At 36.1% G+C, this 27,212-nt stretch overlaps 1 protein-coding gene and 1 long non-coding RNA gene across 2 annotated transcripts in view; both read right to left on the bottom strand.

The window, feature by feature from the left end:
• LOC131938194 (carbonic anhydrase 1-like) overlaps positions 1-20,190 on the bottom strand; it is a gene marked incomplete at its 3' end in the record, with an annotated part of 25,579 nt that extends 5,389 nt beyond the window's left edge. The window contains exons 1-8 of the mRNA XM_059296107.1: positions 20,137-20,190; positions 19,366-19,514; positions 17,372-17,464; positions 16,891-16,960; positions 16,170-16,330; positions 14,293-14,499; positions 1,176-1,281; positions 403-551 (exon numbers count right to left, since the gene is read on the bottom strand). Of these exons, the coding sequence (XP_059152090.1) occupies positions 403-551; positions 1,176-1,281; positions 14,293-14,499; positions 16,170-16,330; positions 16,891-16,960; positions 17,372-17,464; positions 19,366-19,514; positions 20,137-20,167 (966 nt within the window). The remainder of the gene's footprint in view (positions 1-402; positions 552-1,175; positions 1,282-14,292; positions 14,500-16,169; positions 16,331-16,890; positions 16,961-17,371; positions 17,465-19,365; positions 19,515-20,136) is intronic.
• Positions 20,191-20,238: 48 nt separating this feature from the next.
• On the bottom strand, positions 20,239-22,412 carry LOC131938191 (uncharacterized). Its single transcript, XR_009386285.1, has 3 exons — positions 22,318-22,412; positions 20,816-20,845; positions 20,239-20,310 (listed from the first exon to the last, which is right to left on the bottom strand). It is a non-coding gene; the product is annotated as an uncharacterized LOC131938191 (long non-coding RNA).
• Positions 22,413-27,212: the final 4,800 nt, after the last annotated feature.

The following is a 27,212-nucleotide window of genomic DNA, read 5'->3' as shown; positions in this document are numbered from 1 at the left end:
AATACAAAAATTACATGTACTGTTGACAAAGAGATGACGTATATTAAATAAGAGTTAGCAAAAATCCAATCAAACGATTACAAATATAGCATAGTGTCAAAATCCAAATTCCAAATGACACCTAATGTCAATGAAGAAATGACAACTAGAGCTGATACAGTGTTCTGTGGCTATTGACAGATGAAACAAAATGCCAACTACGATGTTATCTTTCCAGAAGGCATGTAAATTATACGAGAAATAAAAATGATAATGCCAGTGGATAACAAACTCCTAAGTCAAATCTTACAATGTCACTAAAAAGCTAATAGTAAAGATGACAACAAATGACAATGCCAGTAAATAAATAACACCTTTCATTGAATGATGATGACACAAACGATCAAGCAATAACTCTCTAACCTCCATGGGAAAATGGATGTTGTCGATGATATTTTCTGAACCCCGGGTGTCAATAGCACCCCAGTGAAAGTGAAACTGGTCAAGCTTGTATGACGTAGGCAGTCCGCCATCTTTGATGTATATGCCTTGTCCTGTATACTCTACTTGCACTGTTTAAAAACAACAAACAAATACGCGAACTGTCGAATTGAGAGCAATAAATAAACTAACATCACTGATTGTTGTGAATACAAATCTAAAAAAACTCCATCTACCATCACAACAAACACACCAGAATGACCTCCATCTACCATCATAACTAACACATGTATTACCTCCATCTAACCCTCACAACTAACACACCTGTATGACCTACATCTATCATCACAACAAACACACCTGTATGACCTACATCTACCATCACAACAAACACACCTGTATGACCTGCATCTACCATCACACTAACACACCATTTTGACCTCCATCTACTATCACTACAAACACACCTGTATGACCTACATCTACCATCACCACTAACACACCTGTATGACCTACATCTACCATCACTACTAACACACCTGTATGACCTACATCTACCATCACTACTAACACACCTGTATGACCTACATCTACCATCACTACTAACACACCTGTATGACCTACATCTACCATCACTACTAACACACCTGTATGACCTACATCTACCATCACTACTAACACACCTGTATGACCTACATCTACCATCACTACTAACACACCTGTATGACCTACATCTACCATCACTACTAACACACCTGTATGACCGTCTTTGTTGAGAAGCTGCATGTACACACCATCCGTCCTGTTATAATGGGACAAATCAAAACGAGGTAGCAGAGGGTCGTACAGCACCTTTCTCGTCTTGATGTTGATGGGGGGACTGTTTCACACCCCCACAGTTGGGGTACGTGTACTTCCAGTTCCATGGGTCTGTGAGGGGGGGGGGGGAGTAGAAGAGAATGTCCACTTGTAAATGTTCCATTGTTTGAATAAAATAAACCAATGGCTCTAAAACTAATAACAGCCGTTCTAAGTGGATACAATAATTTTTAATTTTTTTTTTTGGAATCATAAAAATTAAATAGCTGATAACATTTCACACGACATAACAAAAATAGATCTGGTTGATTCTTTTTTTACGACACATTCAATTTTTCGGTGCATTTCAGAATCATAAATTCTCCGACAATTTTCATAAGTCAGTAGAAATCATTTCAAAAATGTTTTTCTCATACATTATTTTTTCTTCTTTTTTGTTGTTGTTGTCACTTCTCATTAATGTCAGCAGTCTATCATGATTATGTTCATTGTCACAGCTACTAGCATAAAACCAGACCATCCCTTATCTCCAGTGTATTTAGCTGGAAACGATGGTAAGTACAGTCAGATTAAAGACAACTAATTATAAACAAAATGTTATAAAACATACGATACTCACGATTAAATCTCCTTCGGTCGTAGCTCAGGCTGAATAGAATTATTTATTTTATTTTATTTCGTGAAGTGCCAGTAGATAAAATCACCTATATGTTTTTTGCGTTTGAAATAAAAAAAGCGGGATGATCTCTACTAGACTTTCTCGTATATTCTGTTATATTCTTATCTATCTTTAAGTTTAAGGTGGGTGGCACCTTCTATAGCTCTGGAGCAATATAAAGTAAGTACAAACACGCACGTTTTTTTAAAGAAGACATAGAGAGAAAAATTCTTAGAATACGCTATATGAGATTATGAATTATCAAATTCTGAAGGTTTTTGACAAAGCGGAATGGGTGAAAGCCCTAACTATAACGTACTCATTTTTTGCACTATTATTTACACTTTAAATAGAAACGAATCGAATAAAAAAACAACAACCGAACGTGATATAAAATGATCAAATTCTAAAGTGTTTTTTTTTTTGAGAAATCGGTAATAGTACTAATTCCGGTCACCGGAAATCACTTAAAATTTGCAAGAATTAATAGAATAAGATTAGTACCTACGTTTGAAATAATTTCGTCTATTTAACTTAAACAGTACAGTTATCGGTATTTTAGACATTAGAAATAAACTACCACTTCCTTTTATTGAAGTCACTCAAGTTATTGGCTTTTGAGAAACCGAAAGTAAAGTACCACTTCAGAGTATCAAAAAAAAATGTAAGGAACACTACAAATTTGATAAAGTTCTCATATATGAAATTTTGTCTACCTAACCGAAACGGTGTTCATGTTTACGGACGGACAAGATGGAATGAAATACGTTTTTTTGGCTCCTGAAGTTGTGAAACGTCGAGATTTTTCAAAATTTTGATTTCTATTTTTGCAAGAATACGATTACGATTGTTCCGTATACGATAATGTAGGAAGGAATAAAAGTCGAAAACTGTTAAATTTTCATTTAATTCTTGTGCACGATTAAAAATACTTCTTCTATACTATGTATACGAGAAAGTAAAAAGCTACAAATGTGATGTGTAACAAGTTATGGAGTAATTAAGGTAACTATTAATAACAATTGAGTCCTCGATTTAAATATCTAGTTTGAACTTAATGTTAGAAAATGATACACAATCATTATTTATTTTATACCATTTTACAATGATTTTTTACAATGATTTTTAAATTGTTTGATTGAACAAACTTACTTTCATCAACAGCCTTGACATAAACAGCTCAGACACACAGACACACAGACTTACAGACACACAGACATAATAGACACACAGCTGGGCGGACGGACAGAATTATAGACGGACAAACACAGACAAAACAGAGACAAACACATAGACACACACAGACATACAAATAAAAACACAGACACACAAACGCACATACACACAGGCATATTGACACACTGACAAACATACAAATACACACATATACCAAGACGAACAGACGCACATACACACAGACGCACAGACGATCAAACATGTGATTTATCAAACTTACTTTCATCCATAGCTCTGATCTCGCCAACTCTGAACAGGAGAAGGGGGATAACCACGATGAACGAAACACCATTGAGAAGACTCGGCATTTTTTCTGTACAATAATAATTTGGGGCTTAATGAACTTTAATACATTATTTAACCAAAAACTTAAATAAAGCAGGAGCGGCAGCTATAGATTTTAGAGAAAGAGCTAGAACTAACATATTTTATATGTTTTAGTATCATGTTTTTATGTGCTTGTTGAATTTTAAATAAGCACTAGAATACCCGTCATCCGTTGGATAACTGTGGGTTTCGGGGGTCATCCATCATAAAACATCACGTCTGTCACTCAGAGTCATAGCGACCCTTCCCGGGGATAAACTTTCGATTGTAACCCCCCCCCCCAAGATTTCGGTTTTCAACCCCCCCCCCCCTCAAACTTTTGATGTGCACCCCCACCCCCCACTCAAACTTTCCATTTGAACCCCCCCTCAACCTTTCAATTTATTTTTCCAAACCATTTTGGCGCTCCAACATATGTCGACCGCACTACCAAGTTAGCTATTTACTCGTGACATTACAAGTGAAGTTTTATACTATACTTTGAGTCTCCTTACGCGCATAGATCTAGTTCTAACTCTAGTAGTAGTAACTTTCAAATTAAATTTTATCTTAAATTAGCAAACAAAGATTTATATAAAATAAAGAAGGTCTGAAATTATCTAGATATAGATAGAATTATCTAGATCTAGTCTAGATTCTACGACTCTTTTGCTTAAGTCTTCTTATGTTTAGTTTTTCTTGCTAGACCTAGAATCTTAATCTAATCATTAGCTACGCTTATAGGCCCGGAGCGAGCATTTCAAAATTACCATATTCCAAACAAAGATTTATATAAAATAATAAAGGTCTAAAATAGTTTAGTATATAGAAAATCATTATTATCTAATCTAGATAGAAAAATATCTATATTTTAGATCTACGACTGAGCTATATCTAGAGTTTACGTCTATAATTTTGCACACTTAGCGGTATAGAAGCCGCGTATGAATCTTAAGTTATCCAAAATCCAGCATTTCCTAATTAGCATATTTCATAGCTATACAAACAAAGATTTATATAAAATAATAAAGGTCTAAAATAGTTTAGTATATAGAAAACTCATTATTATCTAAATCTAGATAGAATTATCTATATTCTAGATCTACGACTGGTTTGCTAAAGTTTAGTTTTTTTTACTGTATTTATAACTAATAAATCTTTGATTTGACCTAGATTTTTAGATTCTAGATTCTAGATCTAGATCTATAAATAACTTTCCTTCGACAGCTGATCTTTAGATCTAGAGAAATTTATCGTAAAACTAAATGAAAAAGACAGTTGAAAATTGATATAAGTGTTGGAACGTAATAAATACAGCAAACGGACGTATTGTTTAAGTTATAGCCGGCAGAAAATTAGCTTTGTAACGTGTTAAACTTTCGAATGGGCCACAAAGTCTATGATGGAGTCCGCCATTTTATTGTACCAAAAAGTAAACACATCAAGGGACGTCACTATCCCCACAAAGTTATTCAAAGTATTAACATTTTAAAAAATACGGTTAATTTAACAATGAATAAATCAATAAATTAATTAACGTCTTTAAATAAATTTGTGATTAACAGTCTGTCTTAAAACAAAATTTTTTCTCTACCTACATACTATTTTACAGCTTTCCACGATGAGTGCAACCATGAGCAATAGTCATTCAGGCAAACAAAAAAAAAACAAAAAAACAAAAAAATAAATATTCAAACATGTAAACAAACTTGACTTTTAGTAGTATATAGATGAACAATACACAGATACGTTGCAAACACCATAGGTACTGAAGTCAAATATGTAAAAGGTCTAGATCTCAAGTCTATTGGATTCTATTTGAACACCGTTATTTTTTTTTAAATTGTGTACGGTTTTATCTTTAACTATATTATATAATGTCGTTGGTTTAAGTTCTACAAAAATTTGTAACAAATAGCTCACCTTTAAAAAAAATCATTCAGATCTATACATAATAAAAATCTAAGCGACAATTCTCAATTCGTTTACCAAGTCTTTTCATTTCCTTTCTACCAGGCTACCTTTCATCGTACTGTGCAAAGCTGTTCTTGCAATTGCACTAATTGATAAACACTCGATTGGAATATCAGCAAGTCAACAAATACGCCGAGAGTTACCTAAACTCTAGTCTATAGTGAAGTTATAATAATAAAGTAAAGCCCCCCCCAACCAGTGTTTCATCCAGACTTTTTTCTCAGAGGGGGGGGGGGTGGGCACTTAAATTTGGGGGGGGGGGGCTGACTAAAATTTCCGGGGGGGGGGGGGACACTGTTAAATGTTTATATTTTCTATATAAATTCCATTTCGTTCAAGGGGCGGGGGGGTAGAATGTTTGAGAGTAGAGTTAGAGATGCCTGGAAGAACTCCCCCCCCCCCTTTAGACCTAAAGGTCTTAGTGCATATGAAGTCCAGGTTATGTTACTTGATCCGGACATATAAAGGGATGGTATGGTAAGCACTATGCCAAGCCGCTTTGTACTTTCCACAAGGTGAGTCAGGTACCCATCAGAGCTGGGTTGACTCAGGGACTTGAGCCCGGGATCCGAACTCAAGACTTAGCAGTCAAACGCTCTACTATTTGACCCCACCGTCCCACATTTTTAACAGGGAAATAAAGAAACATTTGCTTCTGGTTGACTATGCTTAATGTTTAATATGTTGAATATATTGGCCGGGAGTGGGGGGGGGGGGTCATCTAGTCTATGAAATAAGTAAATAAATGTCAGCATGCCTCATGCGCAGTCAAACAAAATGTTCAATCGACGAATAATCTAAATATATGCGCGATGAGGTTAATTTGTCTGCGAAGTTTTGCCCATGAGATTTTATCCATAGAACTTGAAAATATTTCTTTTGTGTTTTAATGCTTTAGGCTACATTTCTATATATTTTCATCAAGCCTAAATTACTATAACTATAACCCACGTTGCACTTTTGTAAGACAAACATTTATTTTCTCTTACATTTTGTCATTATTTATTTACCCGTTTAGACCTAACTTCCTCATTTGTTTTGTTTACGAATACGTTTACCTGTTATCGTATGAAAACCCAGTTTCAATGAAAAAGCTGACCTTGTCTAATGTTCTCTCATACAATCAAAGCAACAACTTTCTTCTTCATTATCAATTCTATTTCCTTTCCATATAGTGGCATATAGCTTGTCATCGCGCTGTTGAACATTGTGTATGCGCGGTGCGAAACGGTGTTCACTGGTAAAAACCCGCGCTAGAATTATTAGCACGTCTATTTTTAAACAATATACAAACAATTTTTGACACCTGTTTGATTATTTTACTTGAAGCATCACAACACCGTATGTACAAAATTTCAGACCGTGGTCAGAGATAAATCATTACGTAACAAAACATTCAATTAATTAAAAAAAAGAAACTCATTTAACTTACAATTTATTCACAAATTCATTACATAATCGCTAACATATTAGAAATAATCTCTAAATACAATGTACAGTAAATTATGTTTTTAAAAACTTGTCTTAAAAAAACTAATTTTGAGGTATTAGTACATAGGCCTACTAAGATATTTTTTGTGCTACATCAATACAAATTATTGTTTTCTATTCAATCTATCCTATCAATTTCTATGGCTGTGTGGGTAATATTAAGAGAACGGGACAATATTTGCGTATTTTGACATTTAATAATGATTCGAATATAACTATACAAACTAACTACAGTTAGACAGACGTGGTTTTACTTTCAATTCTAATGTAGGGAAAGCACCTGTGCTAGAGGCAGATTGCCTCCACACACAAAAGCTATATACAAATCATACACAGGGGAGAGAATCATCAGTGACTATCTCGAGTGATAACCCATTATCAGTACATTCTGGATTGACAACTAGTATTCAAGTTAACACAATTCTATACATTGGAAAAAGACATTTAAATTTACAAGGGCTGTATCAAAATATTACTGACTACTTAAAAATTGCATTTATACAAAACGCGGCAGCTAGGAAATATGACTTAATACTTATAAATCTGTATAGTTAAAATGTATGAGAAATATATATATATATATATATGTATATCTAAAATATAATATATATATATATATATATATATTATGTATCTATATAAAATGAGTATATCAGTCTTGCTTAGTCTAGCTCTTTCACACATACTAGCTCAGCATAATTAACTTACTCAGATAACATTTTTAACTAGATTTAATGAACACAAATTGATGTAATCAAAAATTAATTACTTATAGGTACTCTCCTGCTCGTCAAAAACAAGGCGTGACACTCCTAACACCTCCCCTAATACCAACCGAGAAATTAACGATATCAATAACTAATCCAAATATGAGACTTGTCTTAAGTCAAACCGCAGTACGGCCCTCCCCACCCCCTCCTTCCACCACCCATTAAACAAATTACCATTCGTTTAAACGTTTATGAAAAATGCTAACTAATACTGAGGTGCCTGGATCGTGTCTAGATGACATCTGTCTGTCACAATAGTACTAGTTTGTCTTATCAAATTGAATAGGCGGTTACAAGATTTAAATTATTTTTAAAAATCTTTAACACTAACACAAGTACAATGTAAGCTCCTTTTGGAACTGCCTGGGAAAATCACACTTTTATATATAATGTAAATTTTATTAAATGTCAGTCCAGATCAGTAATAAAAAATATGATGGTATCGATTAAGATTTTCGACCAAAATTTAAGAAATTCAATCATTATTATATTTTCAAAATATCTAATAGTCTAACCGTCAATCACAAAATTTAATTATCATTTAAGTTAATCTTTCCATTGGTTAAGTTTTTCTTACTTTAAATTAAAATATTTTTTTTAGAATTAATTAACATTTTGAAACGCTTAGTAATTTATTCAAACATTAATTAAAGCATTCAACCATTTAAAATACTTTCCCCTAAACTGAGCTAGCAGGTAGACGTGTAAAATTATCTGGCTTGTTGTGACCCAACGCATGCATGGCTGTGACCCCCACCCCCCATGTTGTTTGAGGTTTGTGTCCCCTTCCTTTGTGGTGTAGACTCTCCGATGATTGACCTTCTGCAGCGGCCGGAAGTCGTCCACAAGATGGTGGTGTTCGATGTCGTAGAGGTTCCGGAACAATGTTTAACTGCAAGGTGGAAATAACGGCAAGATTACACATTTTTAACTGGAAGATAGACATATTTTAAACCGTGATTGACATATTTTTTAACTGGAGCATTAGCATATTTTATAACGGCAAGGTTGTCACATTTTAATTGGAAGTTAAAATATATTTTTAACTGCAAAGATAGAAATATTTTAAGATAGACATATTTTTAACCGGCAAGATAGACACATGTTTATCTGGAAGATTGGACATATTTTTAACGGCCAAGATAGACACATTTTTAAATGGAAGATAGACATATTTTTAACCGTGGATTGACATTTTTTAAAACTGGAGCATTAACATATTTTTAACGGCAAGATTGACACATTTTAATTGGAAGAGAAAAAATATTTTTTTAACTCTTTATAGAGAGAACCATAATGCCAGCAAATAACTACACTTTAGGTCAGCACTGAAACGATCGAGGTCGAAATCAATGAAAGTAGTGAACTCTCAAACCTCCATGGGGAAAAAGTTGTAGTCGAGGCTATGTTCCCGACCCCCCGGCGTCAACAGCACCCCAGTGAAAGTGGAACTGGTCAAGCTCGTATAACGTAGGCAGTTCGCCATCCTTTGATGTATGTCATTTGTCCCTGTGTACTCTACTTCAACTGTTCAAAACCACGGACATACACTAACTCCATAATTGTTTGGCCAATCAAAGGCACAAACAAATAAGCAAAGAAAGAAGCTATGCAAATATCAACAAATAAACAGCTCAATTCCCAAACCTCACTTAACTTATATATATATTTATGTAAAATAAACATGGTACTTGAAGATTCTAAAACGTGAAGTTAGTGAATAATCAAAATACATTGAAAAGCTATACTCACGCCAAATTCGTTATGAATTTTCTAAGTATGTTAATTGAGTATAAAGAATATTTTTATGCACTATTTCTTAAGTGGTTGAAGAGCAAGACACACATGTGACCGCCGTCTACCATCACAAACCAGAGAGTGGGCTTGGTCCGCCGTCCATCGGGAAAAATCCCTGTGCCCCAGAAAAATGTCGATGAACCCCCCCCCCCCCCAACCCTTATAGGAAAAAATCTCGATGGATCCATAGGAAAGATGCTGTAAAAGTCCCAGTAGAGTTTTCTTTTTTAATTGTTTAATGTAAGAGATCTCATTTCTCCACTTTACCATTTCCATTCCCTTTATAAATAAACTTGAAATTCAGGCTTTGGTATAGAAAAAAAAAATGTAAAAGAAAACTGCGATCAGGGATTGGATCCCCCTTTTAAAACTTCCCGGGTCTCTAGGACACAGTCCATCTAACACACCGGTATGACCTCCACCAACCATCACAAAAAACACATCTGTATGACCTACATCTACCATAACAACAAACACACCTGTATGACCTACATCTACCATCACAACAGACACACCTGTATGATTTACATCTACCATCACAACAAACACACCTGTATGACCTACATCTACCATCACAACAACACACCTTTATAACCTACATCTACCATAAAAACATACACACATGTAAGACCTCCATTTACCATCACGTCTGTATGATTTATATCTACCATTACAACATACACACCTGTATGACCTGCATCTACCATTACAACAAACACACCTGTATGACCCTCCATCTACCATCACAACTAACACACCTGCATGACCTACATCTACCATCAAAATAACACACCTGTATGACCTACATCTACCATCACAACTAACACATTTGTATGACTTACATCTACCATCACAACAAACACTATGACCTACATCTACCATCACAACAAACACACCTGTATGACCTACATCTACCATCACAACAAACACACCTGTATGACCTACATCTACCATCACAACAACACACCTGTATAACCTACATCTACCATAAAAACATACACACATGTAAGACCTCCATTTACCATCACGTCTGTATGATTTATATCTACCATTACAACATACACACCTGTATGACCTGCATCTACCATTACAACAAACACACCTGTATGACCCTCCATCTACCATCACAACTAACACACCTGCATGACCTACATCTACCATCAAAATAACACACCTGTATGACCTACATCTACCATCACAACTAACACATTTGTATGACTTACATCTACCATCACAACAAACACTATGACCTACATCTACCATCACAACAAACACACCTGTATGACCTACATCTACCATCACAACAAACACACCTGTATGACCTACATCTACCATCACAACAAACACACCTGTATGACCTACATCTACCATCACAACAAACACATTTGTATGACTTACATCTACCATCACAACAACCACACCTGTATGACCTCCCTTATTAACCAGCTCCATGTGCACCCCATCCGCGATCTTATAATCCGACAAATCAAAATGAGCCAGTAGAGGGTCGTACAGCACATCGTTAGTCAGGATGTTGATGGGGGACTGTCTCACACCACCACAGTTGGGGTAATAGAAGCTCCAGTTCCCTGGGCATGAGGGGGGGGGTGTAAAAGAAAAAGTTTACAAATGTTAAATAGTCTTTTTTAAATGAATTATAGCTTGACGAAAAAAAAATGCTTTTTTTTAAACAATGACTTCAGAATTTTTTTACTATAACGTAATCCTTACCGTCACAACGTCCATTAATTTTTTACCGAGAGATACAAGAAAACTACTCACAGTTAAGTGTGGTAGTCAGAGCTGGGTATGGTAGTCAGAGCTGGGTGTGGTAGTCACAGCTGGGTGTGGTAGTCAGAGCTGGGTGTGGTAGTCAGAGCTGGGTGTGGTAGTGCTGGTTGTGGTAGTGCTGGGTGTGGTAGTGCTGGGTGTGGTAGTCAGAGCTGGGTGTGGTAGTCAGAGCTGGGTGTGGTAGTCAGAGCTGGGTGTGGTAGTCACAGCTGGGTGTGGTAGTCAGAGCTGGGTGTGGTAGTCAGAGCTGGGTGTGGTAGTCAGAGCTGGGTGTGGTAGTCAGAGCTGGGTGTGGTAGTCACAGCTGGGTGTGGTAGTCAGAGCTGGGTGTGGTAGTCAGAGCTGGGTGTGGTAGTCAGAGCTGGGTGTGGTAGTGCTGGGTATGGTAGTCAGTGCTGGGTGTGGTAGTCAGAGCTGGGTGTGGTAGTCAGAGCTGGGTGTGTTAGTCAGAGCTGGGTGTGGTAGTCAGAGCTGGGTGTGGTAGTGCTGGGTGTGGTAGTCAGAGCTGGGTGTGGTAGTGCTGGGTGTGGTAGTCAGAGCTGGGTGTGGTAGAGCTGGATGTGGTAGTCAGAGCTGGGTGTGGTAGTCAGAGCTGGGTGTGGTAGTCAGAGCTGGGTGTGTTAGTCACAGCTGGGTGTGGTATTCAGAGCTGGATGTGGTAGTCAGAGCTGGGTGTGGTAGTCAGAGCTGGGTGTGGTAGTCACAGCTGGGTGTGGTATTCAGAGCTGGATGTGGTAGTCAGAGCTGGGTGTGGTAGTCAGAGCTGGGTGTGGTAGTCAGAGCTAGATGTGGTAGTCACAGCTGGGTGTGGTAGTCAGAGCTGGGTGTGGTAGTCAGAGCTGGGTGTGGTAGTCAGAGCTGGGTGTGGTAGTCAGAGCTGGGTGTGGTAGTGCTGGTTGTGGTAGTCAGAGCTGGGTGTGGTAGTCAGAGCTGGGTGTGGTAGAGCTGGGTGTGGTAGTGCTGGGTGTGGTAGTGCTGGGTGTGGTAGTCAGAGCTGGGTGTGGTAGTCAGAGCTGGGTGTGGTAGTCAGAGCTGGGTGTGGTAGTCACAGCTGGGTGTGGTAGTCAGAGCTGGGTGTGGTAGTCAGAGCTGGGTGTGGTAGTCAGAGCTGGGTGTGGTAGTCAGAGCTGGGTGTGGTAGTCACAGCTGGGTGTGGTAGTCAGAGCTGGGTGTGGTAGTCAGAGCTGGGTGTGGTAGTCAGAGCTGGGTGTGGTAGTGCTGGGTATGGTAGTCAGTGCTGGGTGTGGTAGTCAGAGCTGGGTGTGGTAGTCAGAGCTGGGTGTGTTAGTCAGAGCTGGGTGTGGTAGTCAGAGCTGGGTGTGGTAGTGCTGGGTGTGGTAGTCAGAGCTGGGTGTGGTAGTGCTGGGTGTGGTAGTCAGAGCTGGGTGTGGTAGAGCTGGATGTGGTAGTCAGAGCTGGGTGTGGTAGTCAGAGCTGGGTGTGGTAGTCAGAGCTGGGTGTGTTAGTCACAGCTGGGTGTGGTATTCAGAGCTGGATGTGGTAGTCAGAGCTGGGTGTGGTAGTCAGAGCTGGGTGTGGTAGTCACAGCTGGGTGTGGTATTCAGAGCTGGATGTGGTAGTCAGAGCTGGGTGTGGTAGTCAGAGCTGGGTGTGGTAGTCAGAGCTAGATGTGGTAGTCACAGCTGGGTGTGGTAGTCAGAGCTGGGTGTGGTAGTCAGAGCTGGGTGTGGTAGTCAGAGCTGGGTGTGGTAGAGCTGGATGTGGTAGTCAGAGCTGGGTGTGGTAGAGCTGGATGTGGTAGTCAGAGCTGGATGTGGTAGTCACAGCTGGGTGTGGTAGTCAGAGCTGGGTGTGGTAGTCAGAGCTGGGTGTGGTAGTGCTGGGTGTGGTAGTCAGAGCTGGGGGTGGTAGAGCTGGATGTGGTAGTCAGAGCTGGGTGTGGTAGTCAGAGCTGGGTGTGGTAGTCAGAGCTGGGTGTGGTAGTCTGTGCTGGGTGTGGTAGTCACAGCTGGGTGTGGTAGTCAGAGCTGGGTGTGGTAGTGCTGGGTGCGGTAGTGCTGGGTGTGGTAGTCTCCATCTTTCTCAGTAACGTGCTGCCTTCAATTTTTCATTTAGTTGGTTTACATTAATGTTATGTCATACATTCAATGTACACGTATCTCAGTATACACTTCAAGTGCCCAATGTAAGAATTGTTTTATTTGAACCGTCTAGGAAAGGTACATGTGAGCACTGTGAAAATGTGGCTATAAACAATTCTTAACAACTTTATTTTATTTACAAATGCAATACATATTAATTAATAAATGAACATTAAAGAATTTACAATGAAATAACAAAAATGTGCTTAAATAACAATAATGTGGTAAAAATAGCAACGCTTAATTGGCATTTGTTTTTTTACGTTACATGTATACCAGGCATTTTTTAATACAACATATATCATACATATTTTTAACATATCTATCCCACACATTTTTATATAACATCTATCCTACACATTTTAAAGTAAACTTTTATCCCACACATTTTTAAGAAGACTTTTATCCCAAACATTGTTTTCTGTGACATCTATTACAGCATTCTAAAACGCATATACGTCACCTATCTGCTGTATGACATCTGAAAATCGATTTGAATAGCTGAAACCAGCTTCATATTTAATTAGTTTACGGTTTGGCAAAATTGTGTTTAAATTAGTTAAACAAGGTAGAAGGAAGTAACTCCTCCACTCACATCTGTTTAAGTTGAATATTGGGTGAAATGTACACGGTTAATTCAGGGGAGAGCATTGCTCTACGATAATTTTAACCTAGGGAAAATCACGTATGTCTGAGCCAGATTATCTACCTCTAACAACTATATACCAGTCATACATAGGGAGGAGACTTTGTGAATATCACTACCATCATAGTAATCATGATTTCAAGCTAACTAGACAGTGTGTATTCAATGAAACACTCCAACATCTGACGATCACAGGAAAAATGGATGCTAGCATTGCAACTCGCTATAGACTAAACATTTCATAGAAAAATAATATTAAATTATTTCCTAAAACTGAGTTACCGTGTACGCGAGTAAAATTATCTGGCTTGTTGTGACCCACCCCTCCCCGGCTGTAATCCCGACCCCCAGGCTCCTTCCTGTGTACTCCCTACGCTGATTCAAATTCTTTGTTGTGTACACCCTACGCTGATTCAAGTTCTGAGGGGGTCGGAAGTTATCCACCATCGGATTTTGGTCGCGAGTTTGGAGGTTCCGGAACATGTTTAACTGCAAGATAGAAAATGTTTAACTGCTAGATAGAAACGTTTTAACTGCTAGATAGAAACATTTTTAACTGCTAGATAGAAACATTTTTAACTGCTAGATAGAAACATATTTTTTATTGGAAAATAGAAACATGCTGGGCCGCGAAGATATTTAAACCAAAAACAGTTAAACTCCTTCGAAGCAAATGCTGTCTTATAAACGATCACATTAATTACTTGAGGGACATGATAAAAATCTAATTTATCTTTTCATGTATGCCAAATTTTAATTCATTCTGTTAGGGTGTCTTACATATTTTATTACATAGACGTGTGGTTGATTTAAAAAAAAACATTGTCTTCAGTTTGAGTGTGACGGATTGGCACCTACCATTCTAAAAAAAACAACTTGTATGCGCATATGCATATTTTAGCAGCCCAAGGCCAAATACACATTTAAAAACAATAAAATAGAAGTATACAAGTAAATAAAAGTACGTAACAAGTTCACATGTCCATACAAGTATACAAGTACACATTAGTACATAAAAGTAGATGCAACCATAGTGGAACATAAAAGTTTGTAAAAAAAATTTCATGCAAACGTACAATTACAGAAGTGAATAAAAGTAAGTGTGAACACATAAAAAACACACGCAGATAAAAGTATGTATATAACCCCACTGTTACATATCGGTCTAGATGACCTCCAGAGTACTGTGTCCTGTTGGGGGATGGGCCACCAACCAAAGATCTTCAGAGTCCTCTGTGCTGCTGGGGTATGAGCCACCAACCAAAGATCTTCAGAGTCCTCTGTGCTGCTGGGGTATGAGCCACCAACCAAAGATCTTCAGAGTCCTCTGTGCTGCTGGGATATGGCCAAAGATCTTTGGAGTCCTCTCTGCTGCTGGGGTATGAGCCACCAACCAAAGATCTTCAGAGTCCTCTGTGCTGCTGGGATATGGCCCACCAAACAAAGATCTCCAGAGTCCTCTGTCCTATTCCATCTTACCAATCTGACTCCAGGTGTCGCCCATCTTTGTGTTTTCAGCCTCAAGGCCACGTCGCCTTTATTTTCTTCGCTTTCCTTGAGGGTTCCACCTCAACGTCTGCCTGTTGGTTGTCCCTCTGCCCGATCCAACTATCTTCTTCTCTTAATTTCTTCTTCATCTGCAAGTTGCCCTGTTTCCCATAAGTGAACGTTTGTGATGATTTTGTGTCAGCGGATATTGATTACTTGTCTGAAGCAGCTGTTTATAAGGTCGTCTTTGTCGTCCGCCAAGTCTCCGCCCAATTCAACAACACTGATTTTACGTTGGAGTTGAACAGACGCATCTTGGTGGTCAAAGAGAGCTCACTGGAAATCCAGATGTCTACTAGCTGTGTGAAGGCTAGTCTTGCTTTACCTATCCTCGCTTTAAAATCAGAATCTGTTCCTTCTCGTTGTCCACAGGAGCAGATATTAAAGCGAGGATAGGTAATGGTAATATAGAACTATAATAAAATAATAGAAAAAAAACTGTCTCGGGTCTCTTTTTTTCCAACAAGCTCAGTCAAACCTTTAGAAAACATTGTAGAATATATATCTCAAAGATCTCAACAAGGTCATTCTAACTTTTAGAAAACAACATTGTAGAATGTACATCTCAGAACCCAAAAAGCAACCTTGACCATCCTAACCCACCTACTGACCTGAGATTTTGAGATGGGAATAAACTCTGTGGCCACTGACCAGATGACCGACTCGTGACAAGGGGGATAGGTCAGACTGCCGTCGAAACGGTAGTAGTCCAGATTGTTTAAGTCGGGCAGGATCTCAGACAAAGCGAAGGCCGGAATGTGAGCCATCTGGTCTGTTAAAAAAATGCAAGTAGTGGTCGAAATTTTTTTTTTGAAAGTCTAGTACAGTAAGACTTTACGAGCAAAGAAGAAAGAAATTTTGAATATTTAATATCAATTAATTGTGCATACAACTGCTAATCCTGGTTCAAGTCCGTAGAGCGTCTGTGAGTTCACCCAGTTCTGATGGGTACCTGGCTCACGTTAGGGAAAGTAAAGGCGGCTGAGATCACAGAAACAGGTAAACTCCTGTTCACTTTAGCCCCATGACCGTCAGATTCAGAAAGAATTTTACTTTAGTATCCATTAGCTTTTAGATTGACTGGCCACTGGTTTGTTTTTACGATTTGGCAAAGAATGTTAAGTTTAATTGATCAAGTGTTTGTGGTTAGATTTATCTTATTTTAAAACAACAACCTACAAACATAATATAAATTGAATTTTTGTCTTTGCTTTGGAAACCAATAATGTGTTTGGCGGTAATTTGCGAAGTATTTAATTACTTAGTGTTATAAATCTATTTCAATCATAACTCATAATAGTCATAATAAAGTTTCACAAGTCACATTATTACCCGTATGGATAACCATGGATAAAAATCGTAAAAGATGCCTGTTCAACCTCTCGTTATCTTCTGCCACAACCTGGTTGCAATAAAAAGTAAATAAAAGGAAAACTGACAGCTAGCAGTAGAGAAGTAGACACGATGTATACGGGTAGGGGGGCGGTCTACAGTTATACAATTTTTATTACTTATTTATTTTATATTCCATTTAAAATGTATAGGCTTTAGTGCTTAAATGTAAATTTTCATAACATCAAGAATTATATTTTACATGTATATTTTCAACGCATATTTATTCTTTGATTTAAAAAGGAAATATTTGAAGTTAACACGGGCTAAACCGCATATGTTCACTTTTTGAAATGTTTTATTTAGTGCCATATTCATGTAGTACTAGAAAATATCTATTACGTGTAACAATATGAAAGCGTAAAACCACACCTCGATTCCCCCAATATTTAAGATTTTAAAATCTATATATCAGGGGTACCTTAAAAAAGAATCCTATTACAGCTAGACCTGATGGGTAAGAAGCTGCATTTCTAAATGAGTTGGAACTGTTCTGGCGATGAACTATGTGCAGCTAAGCAGAGAACGATTCATATATATATATATATATATATATATATATATATATATATATATATAAATTAAAAAGAAATGTAAATGAAATTTTTAATTCCTTTTTTCTCTTTGCATTTAAGTTTATTTTAGAACTGTACAATGAAAAGCTAAATTACTAAAAACAGATACCTACGAATAATGTCAATAGAGAGATGATTTTTTATATTATATGAGATTTGAAAGAAAATGCCAATCAACCAAAAATTACAAAAATCAATTACAAAAACTTCCTAATTTCAAAAGACATATCAATGACACCTTATAAAGAAGAGCTCATCTGATTTAATGACCGCGGTATGTATACACACACACACACACACACCTACACACACACACATATATATATATATATATATATATATATATATATATATATATATATATATATATATATATATATATATATGTATGTATGTATGTATATATATATATATATATATATATATATATATATATATATATATATATATAATATATATATATATATATATATATATATATATATATATATATATATATATATATATAATTTTCTTGTTATTGTTTTGTATTTTAGTGTATGTTAAAACTGTATAAATAATTTATAATGTATATTTAATTAAAGCAAGCTAAATCACTACAAAAATTACATGTACTGTCGACAAAGAGATGACGTATATTGGTCCTAGGACCTTTGACCACAGGTGCTTTGACCATAGGAGGTTTGACCACAGGTGTTTTCTCAGCAGAGGGTCTTTGATCTCAGGTGGTTTGTCCAATGCTGTCCATGTATGGTAAGGATTTATTTTAAAAGCTGCTAAATTATATTTTAAATTTCGACATGATGTAATAATATGGTCAAACAGATGTACTGACATATATGCGTGCTATAGCACATCTGTCATTTAGTTAACCATTTTATGTATTACATCTTTGACTATATTGTTGGCAAGTTTTGTATCATTTTTTATCCTTTATATATGCTATGTATTTTCAAGTACTTCTACATCATTTATTTGTGAAACTTGTTATATGTCGCATTATTTGTGCTTCATTTATATTTAAAATAAATCTATGAAGCCTTTATGTGGAGACTAAAATTTAGTTCTTGGCTTTTTTTAAATACATGTTAATTTCTATTAACGTACTCACAGGAAACATGTATAAAATCGTGTTAATTGTATCACACCTATGATCAAAGCCGGACACAGCGCTTGTGATCAAACACTCGTTGACAAACCACCTGTGATCAAAAACCCTCTGCTGAGAAAACACCTGTGGTCAAACCTCCTATGGTCAAACCCCCTAAGATCAAACCCCCTATGGTCAAAGCACCGCTATGGTCAAACCCCCTATGGTCAAAGCACCGCTATGATCAAACCCCCTATGGTCAAAGCACCGCTATGGTCAAACCCCCTATGGTCAAAGCCCCTATGGTCAAAGCTCCGCTGTGGTCAAACCCCCTATGGTCAAACCCCCTATGGTCAAAGCACCTGTGGTCAAAGGTCCGCGCACCCGTATATTAAATAAGAGTTAGCAAAAATCCAATCAAACGATTACAAATATAGCCTAGTGTCAAAATCCAAATTCCAAATGACACCTAATGTCAATGAAGAAATGACAACTAGAGCTGATACAGTGTTCTGTGGCTATTGACAGATGAAACAAAATGCCAACTACGATGTTATCTTTCCAGAAAGCATGTAAATTATACGAGAAATAAAAATGATAATGCCAGTGGATAACAAACTCCTAAGTCAAATCTTACAATGTCACTAAAAGCTAATAGTAAAGATGACAACAAATGACAATGCCAGTAAATAAATAACACCTTTCATTGAATGATGATGACACAAACGATCAAAGCAATAACTCTCTAACCTCCATGGGAAAATGGATGTTGTCGATGATATTTTCTGAACCCCGGGTGTCAATAGCACCCCAGTGAAAGTGAAACTGGTCAAGCTTGTATGACGTAGGCAGTCCGCCATCTTTGATGTATATGCCTTGTCCTGTATACTCTACTTGCACTGTTTAAAAACAACAAACAAATACGCGAACTGTCGGAATTGAGAGCAATACATAAACTAACATCACTGATTGTTGTGAATACAAATCTAAAAACTCCATCTACCATCACAACAAACACACCAGAATGACCTCCATCTACCATCATAACTAACACCTGTATTACCTCCATCTACCCTCACAACTAACACACCTGTATGACCTACATCTATCATCACAACAAACACACCTGTATGACCTACATCTACCATCACAACAAACACACCTGTATGACCTGCATCTACCATCACACTAACACACCATTTTGACCTCCATCTACTATCACTACAAACACACCTGTATGACCTACATCTACCATCACCACTAACACACCTGTATGACCTACATCTACCATCACTACTAACACACCTGTATGACCTACATCTACCATCACTACTAACACACCTGTATGACCTACATCTACCATCACTACTAACACACCTGTATGACCTACATCTACCATCACTACTAACACACCTGTATGACCTACATCTACCATCACTACTAACACACCTGTATGACCTACATCTACCATCACTACTAACACACCTGTATGACCTACATCTACCATCACTACTAACACACCTGTATGACCGTCTTTGTTGAGAAGCTGCATGTACACACCATCCGTCCTGTTATAATGGGACAAATCAAAACGAGGTAGCAGAGGGTCGTACAGCACCTTTCTCGTCTTGATGTTGATGGGGGACTGTTTCACACCCCCACAGTTGGGGTACGTGTACTTCCAGTTCCATGGGTCTGTGGAGGGGGGGGGGAGTAGAAGAGAATGTCCACTTGTAAATGTTCCATTGTTTGAATAAAATAAACCAATGGCTCTAAACTAATAACAGCCGTTCTAAGTGGATACAATAATTTTTAATTTTTTTTTTTGGAATCATAAAAATTAAATAGCTGATAACATTTCACACGACATAACAAAAATAGATCTGGTTGATTCTTTTTTTACGACACATTCAATTTTTCGGTGCATTTCAGAATCATAAATTCTCCGACAATTTTCATAAGTCAGTAGAAATCATTTCAAAAATGTTTTCTCATACATTATTTTTTCTTCTTTTTTGTTGTTGTTGTCACTTCTCATTAATGTCAGCAGTCTATCATGATTATGTTCATTGTCACAGCTACTAGCATAAAACCAGACCATCCCTTATCTCCAGTGTATTTAGCTGGAAACGATGGTAAGTACAGTCAGATTAAAGACAACTAATTATAAACAAAATGTTATAAAACATACGATACTCACGATTAAATCTCCTTCGGTCGTAGCTCCAGGCTGAAATAGAATTATTTATTTTATTTTATTTCGTGAAGTGCCAGTAGATAAAATCACCTATATGTTTTTTGCGTTTGAAATAAAAAAAGCGGGAATGATCTCTACTAGACTTTCTCGTATATTCTGTTATATTCTTATCTATCTTTAAGTTTAAGGTGGGTGGCACCTTCTATAGCTCTGGAGCAATATAAAGTAAGTACAAACACGCACGTTTTTTTAAAGAAGACATAGAGAGAAAAATTCTTAGAATACGCTATATGAGATTATGAATTATCAAATTCTGAAGGTTTTTGACAAAGCGGAAATGGGTGAAAGCCCTAACTATAACGTACTCATTTTTTGCACTATTATTTACACTTTAAATAGAAACGAATCGAATAAAAAAACAACAACCGAACGTGATATAAAATGATCAAATTCTAAAGTGTTTTTTTTTTTTGAGAAATCGGTAATAGTACTAATTCCGGTCACCGGAAATCACTTAAAATTTGCAAGAATTAATAGAATAAGATTAGTACCTACGTTTGAAATAATTTCGTCTATTTAACTTAAACAGTACAGTTATCGGTATTTTAGACATTAGAAATAAACTACCACTTCCTTTTATTGAAGTCACTCAAGTTATTGGCTTTTGAGAAACCGAAAGTAAAGTACCACTTCAGAGTATCAAAAAAAAATGTAAGGAACACTACAAATTTGATAAAGTTCTCATATATGAAATTTTGTCTACCTAACCGAAACGGTGTTCATGTTTACGGACGGACAAGATGGAATGAAATACGTTTTTTTGGCTCCTGAAGTTGTGAAACGTCGAGATTTTTCAAAATTTTGATTTCTATTTTTGCAAGAATACGATTACGATTGTTCCGTATACGATAATGTAGGAAGGAATAAAAAGTCGAAAACTGTTAAATTTTCATTTAATTCTTGTGCACGATTAAAAATACTTCTTCTATACTATGTATACGAGAAAGTAAAAAGCTACAAATGTGATGTGTAACAAGTTATGGAGTAATTAAGGTAACTATTAATAACAATTGAGTCCTCGATTTAAATATCTAGTTTGAACTTAATTTTAGAAAATGATACACAATCATTATTTATTTTATACCATTTTACAATGATTTTTTACAATGATTTTTAAATTGTTTGATTGAACAAACTTACTTTCATCAACAGCCTTGACATAAACAGCTCAGACACACAGACACACAGACTTACAGACACACAGACATAATAGACACACAGCTGGGCGGACGGACAGAATTATAGACGGACAAACACAGACAAAACAGAGACAAACACATAGACACACACAGACATACAAATAAAAAACACAGACACACAAACGCACATACACACAGGCATATTGACACACTGACAAACATACAAATACACACATATACCAAGACGAACAGACGCACATACACACAGACGCACAGACGATCAAACATGTGATTTATCAAACTTACTTTCATCCATAGCTCTGATCTCGCCAACTCTGAACAGGAGAAGGGGGATAACCACGATGAACGAAACACCATTGAGAAGACTCGGCATTTTTTCTGTACAATAATAATTTGGGGCTTAATGAACTTTAATACATTATTTAACCAAAAACTTAAATAAAGCAGGAGCGGCAGCTATAGATTTTAGAGAAAGAGCTAGAACTAACATATTTTATATGTTTAGTATCATGTTTTTATGTGCTTGTTGAATTTTAAATAAGCACTAGAATACCCGTCATCCGTTGGATAACTGTGGGTTTCGGGGGTCATCCATCATAAAACATCACGTCTGTCACTCAGAGTCATAGCGACCCTTCCCGGGGATAAACTTTCGATTTGAACCCCCCCCCCAAGATTTCGGTTTTCAACCCCCCCCCCCCCCCCCTCAAACTTTTGATGTGCACCCCCACCCCCCACTCAAACTTTCCATTTGAACCCCCCTCAACCTTTCAATTTATTTTTCCAAACCATTTTGGCGCTCCAACATATGTCGACCGCACTACCAAGTTAGCTATTTACTCGTGACATTACAAGTGAAGTTTTATACTATACTTTGAGTCTCCTTACGCGCATAGATCTAGTTCTAACTCTAGTAGTAGTAACTTTCAAATTAAATTTTATCTTAAATTAGCCAAACAAAGATTTATATAAAATAAAGAAGGTCTGAAATTATCTAGATATAGATAGAATTATCTAGATCTAGTCTAGATTCTACGACTCTTTTGCTTAAGTCTTCTTATGTTTAGTTTTTCTTGCTAGACCTAGAATCTTAATCTAATCATTAGCTACGCTTATAGGCCCGGAGCGAGCATTTCAAAATTACCATATTCCAAACAAAGATTTATATAAAATAATAAAGGTCTAAAATAGTTTAGTATATAGAAAATCATTATTATCTAATCTAGATAGAAAAATATCTATATTTTAGATCTACGACTGAGCTATATCTAGAGTTTACGTCTATAATTTTGCACACTTAGCGGTATAGAAGCCGCGTATGAATCTTAAGTTATCCAAAATCCAGCATTTCCTAATTAGCATATTTCATAGCTATACAAACAAAGATTTATATAAAATAATAAAGGTCTAAAATAGTTTAGTATATAGAAACTCATTATTATCTAAATCTAGATAGAATTATCTATATTCTAGATCTACGACTGGTTTGCTAAAGTTTAGTTTTTTTTATTGTATTTATAACTAATAAATCTTTGATTTGACCTAGATTTTTAGATTCTAGATTCTAGATCTAGATCTATAAATAACTTTCCTTCGACAGCTGATCTTTAGATCTAGAGAAATTTATCGTAAAACTAAATGAAAAAGACAGTTGAAAATTGATATAAGTGTTGGAACGTAATAAATACAGCAAACGGACGTATTGTTTAAGTTATAGCCGGCAGAAAATTAGCTTTGTAACGTGTTAAACTTTCGAATGGGCCACAAAGTCTATGATGGAGTCCGCCATTTTTATTGTACCAAAAAAGTAAACACATCAAGGGACGTCACTATCCCCACAAAGTTTATTCAAAGTATTAACATTTTTAAAAAATACGGTTAATTTAACAATGAATAAATCAATAAATTAATTAACGTCTTTAAATAAATTTGTGATTAACAGTCTGTCTTAAAACAAAATTTTTTCTCTACCTACATACTATTTTACAGCTTTCCACGATGAGTGCAACCATGAGCAATAGTCAATCAGGCAAACAAAAAAACAAACAAAAAAACAAAAAAATAAATATTCAAACATGTAAACAAACTTGACTTTTAGTAGTATATAGATGAACAATACACAGATACGTTGCAAACACCATAGGTACTGAAGTCAAATATGTAAAAGGTCTAGATCTCAAGTCTATTGGATTCTATTTGAACACCGTTATTTTTTTTTTAAATTGTGTACGGTTTTATCTTTAACTATATTATATAATGTCGTAGGTTTAAGTTCTACAAAAATTTGTAACAAATAGCTCACCTTTAAAAAAAATCATTCAGATCTATACATAATAAAAATCTAAGCGACAATTCTCAATTCGTTTACCAAGTCTTTTCATTTCCTTTCTACCAGGCTACCTTTCATCGTACTGTGCAAAGCTGTTCTTGCAATTGCACTAATTGATAAACACTCGATTGGAATATCAGCAAGTCAACAAATACGCCGAGAGTTACCTAAACTCTAGTCTATAGTGAAGTTATAATAATAAAGTAAAGCCCCCCCCCAACCAGTGTTTCATCCAGACTTTTTTCTCAGAGGGGGGGGGGGGGGTGGGCACTTAAATTTGGGGGGGGGGGCTGACTAAAATTTCCGGGGGGGGGGGGACACTGTTAAATGTTTATATTTTCTATATAAATTCCATTTCGTTCAAGGGGGGGGGGTAGAGATGCCTGGAAGAAACTCCCCCCCCCCTTTAGACCTAAAGGTCTATAGTGCATATGAAGTCCAGGTTATGTTACTTGATCCGGACATATAAAGGGATGGTATGGTAAGCACTATGCCAAGCCGCTTGTACTTTCCACAAGGTGAGTCAGGTACCCATCAGAGCTGGGTTGGCTCAGGGACTTGAGCCCGGGATCCGAACTCAAGACTTAGCAGTCAAACGCTCTACTATTTGACCCCACCGTCCCACATTTTTAACAGGGAAATAAAGAAACATTTGCTTCTGGTTGACTATGCTTAATGTTTAATATGTTGAATATATTGGCCGGGAGTGGGGGGGGGGGGGGTCATCTAGTCTATGAAATAAGTAAATAAATGTCAGCATGCCTCATGCGCAGTCAAACAAAATGTTCAATCGACGAATATCTAAATATATGCGCGATGAGGTATTTTGTCTGCGAAGTTTTGCCCATGAGATTTTATCCATAGAACTTGAAAATATTTCTTTTGTGTTTAATGCTTTAGGCTACATTTCTATATATTTTCATCAAGCCTAAATTACTATAACTATAACCCACGTTGCACTTTTGTAAGACAAACATTTATTTTCTCTTACATTTTGTCATTATTTATTTACCCGTTTAGACCTAACTTCCTCATTTGTTTTGTTTACGAATACGTTTACCTGTTATCGTATGAAAACCCAGTTTCAATGAAAAAGCTGACCTTGTCTAATGTTCTCTCATACAATCAAAGCAACAACTTTCTTTCATTATCAATTCTATTTCCTTTCCATATAGTGGCATATAGCTTGTCATCGCGCTGTTGAACATTGTGTATGCGCGGTGCGAAACGGTGTTCACTGGTAAAACCCGCGCTAGAATTATTAGCACGTCTATTTTTAACAAATACAAACAATTTTTGCACCTGTTTGATTATTTTACTTGAAGCATCACAACACCGTATGTACAAATTTCAGACCGTGGTCAGAGATAAATCATTACGTAACAAAACATTCAATTAATTAAAAAAAAGAAACTCATTTAACTTACAATTTATTCACAAATTCATTACATAATCGCTAACATATTAGAAATAATCTCTAAATACAATGTACAGTAAATTATGTTTTTAAAAACTTGTCTTAAAAAACTAATTTTGAGGTATTAGTACATAGGCCTACTAAGATATTTTTTGTGCTACATCAATACAAATTATTGTTTTCTATTCAATCTATCCTATCAATTTCTATGGCTGTGTGGGTAATATTAAGAGAACGGGACAATATTTGCGTATTTTGACATTTAATAATGATTCGAATATAACTATACAACTAACTACAGTTAGACAGACGTGGTTTTACTTTCAATTCTAATGTAGGGGAAAGCACCTGTGCTAGAGGCAGATTGCCTCCCACACAAAAGCTATATACAAATCATACACAGGGGAGAGAATCATCAGTGACTATCTCGAGTGATAACCCATTATCAGTACATTCTGGATTGACAACTAGTATTCAAGTTAACACAATTCTATACATTGGAAAAAGACATTTAATTTACAAGGCTGTATCAAAATATTACTGACTACTTAAAAATTGCATTTATACAAAACGCGCAGCTAGAAATATGACTTAATACTTATAAATCTGTATAGTTAAAATGTATGAGAATATATATATATATATATATATATATATATATATATATATATATATATATATATATATATATATATATATGTATCTATATAAAATGAGTATATCAGTCTTGCTTAGTCTAGCTCTTTCACACATACTAGCTCAGCATAATTAACTTACTCAGATAACATTTTTAACTAGATTTAATGAACACAAATTGATGTAATCAAAAATTAATTACTTATAGGTACTCTCCTGCTCGTCAAAAACAAGGCGTGACACTCCTAACACTCCTAATACAACCGAGAAATTAACGATATCAATAACTAATCCAAATATGAGACTTGTCTTAAGTCAAACCGCAGTACGGCCTCCCCCACCCCCTCCTTCCACCACCATTAAACAAATTACCTTCGTTTAAACGTTTATGAAAAATGCTAACTAATACTGAGGTGCCTGGATCGTGTCTAGATGACATCTGTCTGTCACAATAGTACTAGTTTGTCTTATCAAATGAATAGCGGTTACAAGATTTAAATTATTTTTAAAAATCTTTAACACTAACACAAGTACAATGTAAGCTCCTTTTGGAACTGCCTGGGAAAATCACACTTTTATATTTAATGTAAATTTTATTAAATGTCAGTCCAGATCAGTAATAAAAAATATGATGGTATCGATTAAGATTTTCGACCAAAATTTAAGAAATTCAAATCATTATTATATTTTCAAAATATCTAATAGTCTAACCGTCAATCACAAAATTTAATTATCATTTAAGTTAATCTTTCCATTGGTTAAGTTTTTCTTACTTTAAATTAAAATATTTTTTTTAGA

Source organism: Physella acuta, unplaced genomic scaffold (assembly GCF_028476545.2).
Source record: "Physella acuta isolate Inbredline_101_S28 unplaced genomic scaffold, ASM2847654v3 ptg000237l, whole genome shotgun sequence".
NCBI lineage: Eukaryota > Metazoa > Mollusca > Gastropoda > Physidae > Physella > Physella acuta.
This window is presented reverse-complemented; position numbering and strand designations above follow the sequence as displayed.